Below are 5,119 nucleotides of genomic sequence, written 5' to 3'. Positions count from 1 at the left end.
ACTTCTCTTTCTAAATGGACTGAACAAGGTTATTATGGAAGTGGTAAACAGACTGAACATCTTAAGGGTTGTCTTTTTACATTGTCAGTGGGAGAAGGGAGGAAGGTGTGGGGAGGAGGAGAGTTCTGAAGGTGGTATAATTTTTTTTTCCCTCTTTTAGGTTTATTAATAAACTTCTTTATATTCTTTCAAGTTTGGTGCCTGCTTTGCATTTCTCCTAATTCTTATCTCACAGCAGATAAACAGTAATGAGTATTTTGGACCAAACCACTACACAAACTCAGCTGGATTATACTCTGTATTTTAAAAATACAGATTTAAACAAAATCTACAGCTAGTTAAGATGGAATAGCCAAAACAAGAGACTCAGGGAACACTGTTGTCTGTGATTATTTACCACACCTGCTGGCTGTGCCGAGACATTTCTGCTAGCTGTAGGCACAATGCTGATACAGAAAGCATTTCACTATCTGTTTTTCCAAGGCCAACGCATTACACAGGCATTTAAATTTAAATGCCAGCTCAACAATCAAAGCCAGATTTTTCTGTTTCTCCCAAGAAGACTATAAAATTCTAATTATTTTGCTGTGTTTGCCTAGGTTATCAGTTAGAAAATAATGGCAGTTCCACTCGTGAGGCACTAACAGGGTGTGGATATGATTTGCTGAAGCTGCTTCCACAGCAATGGAGGCAAGAACCTATTCTTAAAACAAAATGCATCTATATGGTTGTGAACAAGCTGGAGGACACTCTGAGTGAAGAAGTGCCTCATTTCACAGGGCATGCTGCTCTGCAGTTCCGGAAAAGGAAATACAAATATCTGGAGTATGTAGTGGCAAACAGTTCACAAAATGAAAAGCAGTTCACAAAACTGAAGAAGGGAAGACCTGAAGATGGGAAATGTGCCTCAAAGAAGAAAAGGTGGCTTGCAAAAGCATTAACAGATTAAAAGCCCATCCTTCTGCACGATCAGGAGCTCCCACAGTAACTCTGATACACTGGAGTAAGAGTGTTTATGCTCCTGGCACAGAACATATGGAAACAAGTAAAGAACTTCCAGTGTCTGTCAAGATGGCTGTGCAAGGTATAGTCCCTTACCTTTTCTGATCCGTTAATGATGAAGTAGCCACCAGGATCAAGCGGACACTCGTTCAGCTCACAAAGATCACGGTCAGTTAAGCCGTTCAGCAAACAGTACGTGGAACGCAACATGATAGGGATTTTTCCTATAAAGGTTTTCTGGTGCTGGGTCTGCAATTGGTCCTCTCCTTCTTTAATAACTGTTTTAGTTATATCCACATACAAGGGGGCAGAATACCTACAGAATAAAAACACCACTGTGTTATCTGTCAGTTATTGTCTCTCCGTACAGCCCTGAGTAATGAAGGCAGTTATTCAAGCACTCACTGGTGTATTAAGCATTATTACCAAATCATTAATCACCATCTGCATTTAACAAACAGACATGGCATTTTAAATAAAGCAGTAATATTGCATTTTCAAGGCACTACTATATTGAAAAAGAATATCAATCAATAAAGCAGAGGCAGTTCTTCCTTGTGTTTATCCATCACAGAGTTGGCTCTTACGTAAGATTTCTCAGTCTGGCTTCATTTGGCATCATAGGTGAGGGTGCTCCATCTCTTTCCCAATGTGTAGGTTTGGAGAGATAGATTTGTTCAAACTTCAACAGATACCGGGGCTGGAAAACAAGAATATATTTACTTGTAATGGAAGAAACATCTCTCTTATTAGCAACCAGAATGTTACTGCAGAAGAACCACTACCAATAAATGAAAACACAGCAAGTTGGCAACATTGGTTCCTAGGATGATTCTATAGGACAAGTAAACAAGTAAGACTTGAGTTTTTGGAAAACAATCTGATTTTTAAAATGCACAAAAGCTTCCTACAACAGGAGGTGGCACACCCTTGTTGGCAAACATTTTGTAGGTCAAAAAATCCCTCTTTCTCAGTCCTTATGTGAAGAAACACCTTCTCCTGGATTTGCAGCAACAGCCACATACAGTTCTCATGAAAGCAATCTTAAAGAGAACACATTCTTATCTCTGAGCATGATTGCTAAATCCTCTGATGTGCTCTAAACTGCCTTCAAAATTTGAGACTGAGAAGTAGAGGGAAACAGAAACAAAAAAATCAAGTTTTTCCCAATACACCCAGTTTCCTTAAATTAGTTTAGTATCTTCAAATGTGGTGAGAGATTGGCTGCAAGTGACTCTGAAGGAAAAAGTAAGTTTTCTTTTTCTCATCCCTAAACCTATTCCTAAAAACTTGTATTTAATAAATGAGAATAAGACACTAACCTCTGTGATTTGAGAAAGTAAAATAGTAGCTCTTGGGCAAAAAGAAGCCCAGCACAAACCACACTTGTGACCTGAACTGTGACCAGGCACAGTGCAAACAGTAACTGCAGAACTGCACAGCTGGAGAATTCTGCCATAATATACACAGAATAACAGAGGAAACGTTAAGAAGAATTAGTGGGATAGATGCTTATGGGCAGTTTGTCTAACAGAGAAACCAAAAGGCATCTCAGTTGTTCTCTGCAGGATAGTTGTTTGCTTGAAAAAAAATGCAAAGGAACAGGAAAAACGTGTAACAAATTTAATGCTTGGGTGTCCTAAAGATCCTTTAAATCTCTAGAGGGAAGCATCTAGGTAGTGACTGACAGCAAGGCAATGGCTCATCACCATTTGCACTTATGGAACAGGGATGAGACCACACAAGGGACACAGGTGAAAGCCCCCCAGTCACTGCAGAAGGTGCACACTCATTGTAGAGGAGCCATTGCACGGTGCAGATCCGAGACAATTTGTCCTCTTTGGAACATGGTGCCAAGGGAAGAAGATGAACAACAGCACCCTTTGAAAACCTGGACCAAACTTGAGCCCAACTTAAGTCAAAGCCAACAGAGGAGAAGTTTTCAGCCAAAAACCTTTCTTGCCATGGTAAAGCTACTGAAAAATCAAAATCTCACCAAGACATGACTTGCTCTTGGCTACCTGACCTGCTCTACTAAATCTGTGCATGCAGTTTTGCACAGGAACTGACAACATGAGCTGCAGCAGCCACTTGTTCTTGCTCACTTCTCAACTCAAGCAGCGGGACAGGGGTGGAATAAAACTGATGTAAAATGATTTTGCATTGTAAAAACACATCATCTCTGCCAGGGTTCTCCACTTACTGGCTCTTCCACTTCTCCTGAGGCATGCTGGGCTTCAGCTTGTAAATCAATTGGTGGAGCATCTTCAACAATTCTCTGCACAGACATCTGAATAAACTCATCAAAGGAATCCAGCTGTTGCCTGACTAAACCCTTTTCATCAAAATAGGAGCTAAAAAAAAAAAAAAAAAAAAAAAAGGTTAAAAAAAAAAAAAAAAGAACAGGTTAATAAGAAATCTTTTAATTCATGTACTTCACACATCAACAAACTTAAGATACATTTATAACAAAACCTCCAAAAGCCCTGAAATACAGTACAGAATCAAGCACATCCACTTATCCCAAGGCATGAGTTTCAAACACAGATGCTCCTCACAAATATTTAACAATTCCCTCACTGCCTGAAGACACAGACACTTCCGAGTGACAGACTTGCTGCCACCTCTTGGCTAAGCCACGACTGCATGCACAGTCAGTGCCTTAAATTTCTCTTAAATTGGAAGAGAAACATGATGACAAACCTCACAGAAAGCAGCTTCAGCTCAAGTTTTCAATAATGCCTGTAAAATACTTTGCTTTAACTAATGTTCCAAGCTGTAGTAAACTGGGAGCATGCCCCCAAGTCCAAGGCACTGTTCTCAAAACTTTTATCTTGTGTCCTCTCTGTTCCAGACACACAGGAATTCCCAGCTTCACCTCCTCCAGTTTTCCCTTAGCTTTTGGGTCACCTAACTTCAAACAAGCCCAATCAGAGCCCAAATTCAAAGCTCCACAGCCTGACTTTTGGTGGGATAAACTAACCATGTCTGCTGCATACACTCATGCCATCAAGTTCCTCTACCTCACATTACTGAAGTGAGCCAGGGAACCCACATTACCTCAGCTTCTGTCCCATCACTGTCAACTTCTCACAGAGAACTGGGAAGAACTACCCCCCACCAACAAGTTCAAGCTCCTCCAGGAAGGGTAGCACACCCTTGGCTATCTTGTGTGTTGCTGCACAGTTTGCTGTTGCCCAAGAAGAAGGATGATGGGAAAGAACAACCTGTATCCCAGGACTGCCTCCGAAGTTTCTCACTTCTGGTCTCCAAGCAGACTGTCTATGGGACCAGCCCACAGATCTACCCTTAGGCTTGCAACTGCTACTCTAAGACACCACTTGTGTACATCTTATGAATGATGTAACTAGCAAAAGAAACACTTTTTACTCAGTTCCACATAGCATCCCACTCCTTAACACTCATAAAAAGCTGCAGGTCCTGGACACTAGAAAAAAACAACACCACCAAAATGGTGGAAATAACCAAGTACTGATGTCCTAATGCCAGCATCAGCTGTGAGATTAGTGGGCTTGATATGGAACCAAAACCACCTCTTTCTTCACTGAAAAAATGTGTGCTGGGGGTCACCAGAGCTTCTCAATCCCTGACGACAAGCCTTTGTTTCTGCCAAAAGCCCTCCTGCTCTGAACGAGCTGCAACACACAGCTTAGCACCACCAAGCCTGCAGCTCCCAGACGCGTTTCCGGGAGCAACCTGGATGTCACTCCGCACAACCGAGAGCACACGTGTTGAAGGCTTAAGGACACCGAGTTTTAGCCGGTCACCTAATAACAATCCAGCAGGCTTCTTGCCACAGGTCGGGGGTAATTTCATCATCGTCTTCATCATATTGCATATCTGCGGGGAAGCACAACATGTGAGCCAGGCTCCGACCACCGCGGTGTCCCTCCTCGCCCGCTCAGGGACCCTCCGGCCACCCGGCTCCCGCGGGAGATCCCACCGCGCCCGGCGCATCCCCCCATCTCCCGGCTCCTGCGGGCCCCGCGCGCGCCCAGCGCCATCCCCGGCCCCCTTGCGAGGACGGACGGGAGGAAAAGGCGAGGAGAAAGAAAGGGAGAACCCCTCACCTTCGTCCGCGTCGTACATGGTGGCG

At 43.2% G+C, this 5,119-nt stretch overlaps 1 protein-coding gene across 1 annotated transcript in view; it reads right to left on the bottom strand.

Annotated features, from left to right (window-relative positions):
• Positions 1 to 5,113, bottom strand: part of POLR2B (RNA polymerase II subunit B) — an 18,880-nt gene extending 13,767 nt beyond the window's left edge. The window contains exons 1-5 of the mRNA XM_008641310.2: positions 5,094 to 5,113; positions 4,791 to 4,863; positions 3,206 to 3,356; positions 1,590 to 1,702; positions 1,099 to 1,318 (exon numbers count right to left, since the gene is read on the bottom strand). Coding sequence (XP_008639532.1) covers positions 1,099 to 1,318; positions 1,590 to 1,702; positions 3,206 to 3,356; positions 4,791 to 4,863; positions 5,094 to 5,112 — 576 coding nt within the window. The 5' untranslated portion in view covers position 5,113. The remainder of the gene's footprint in view (positions 1 to 1,098; positions 1,319 to 1,589; positions 1,703 to 3,205; positions 3,357 to 4,790; positions 4,864 to 5,093) is intronic.
• Between the last annotated feature and the right edge of the window lie 6 nt (positions 5,114 to 5,119).

Source organism: Corvus brachyrhynchos, unplaced genomic scaffold, assembly GCF_000691975.1.
Source record: "Corvus brachyrhynchos isolate BGI_N302 unplaced genomic scaffold, ASM69197v1 scaffold229, whole genome shotgun sequence".
Taxonomy (NCBI): domain Eukaryota; kingdom Metazoa; phylum Chordata; class Aves; order Passeriformes; family Corvidae; genus Corvus; species Corvus brachyrhynchos.
The sequence above is the reverse complement of the archived record's forward strand: the minus strand, read 5'-3'. Positions and strand labels throughout refer to the sequence as shown.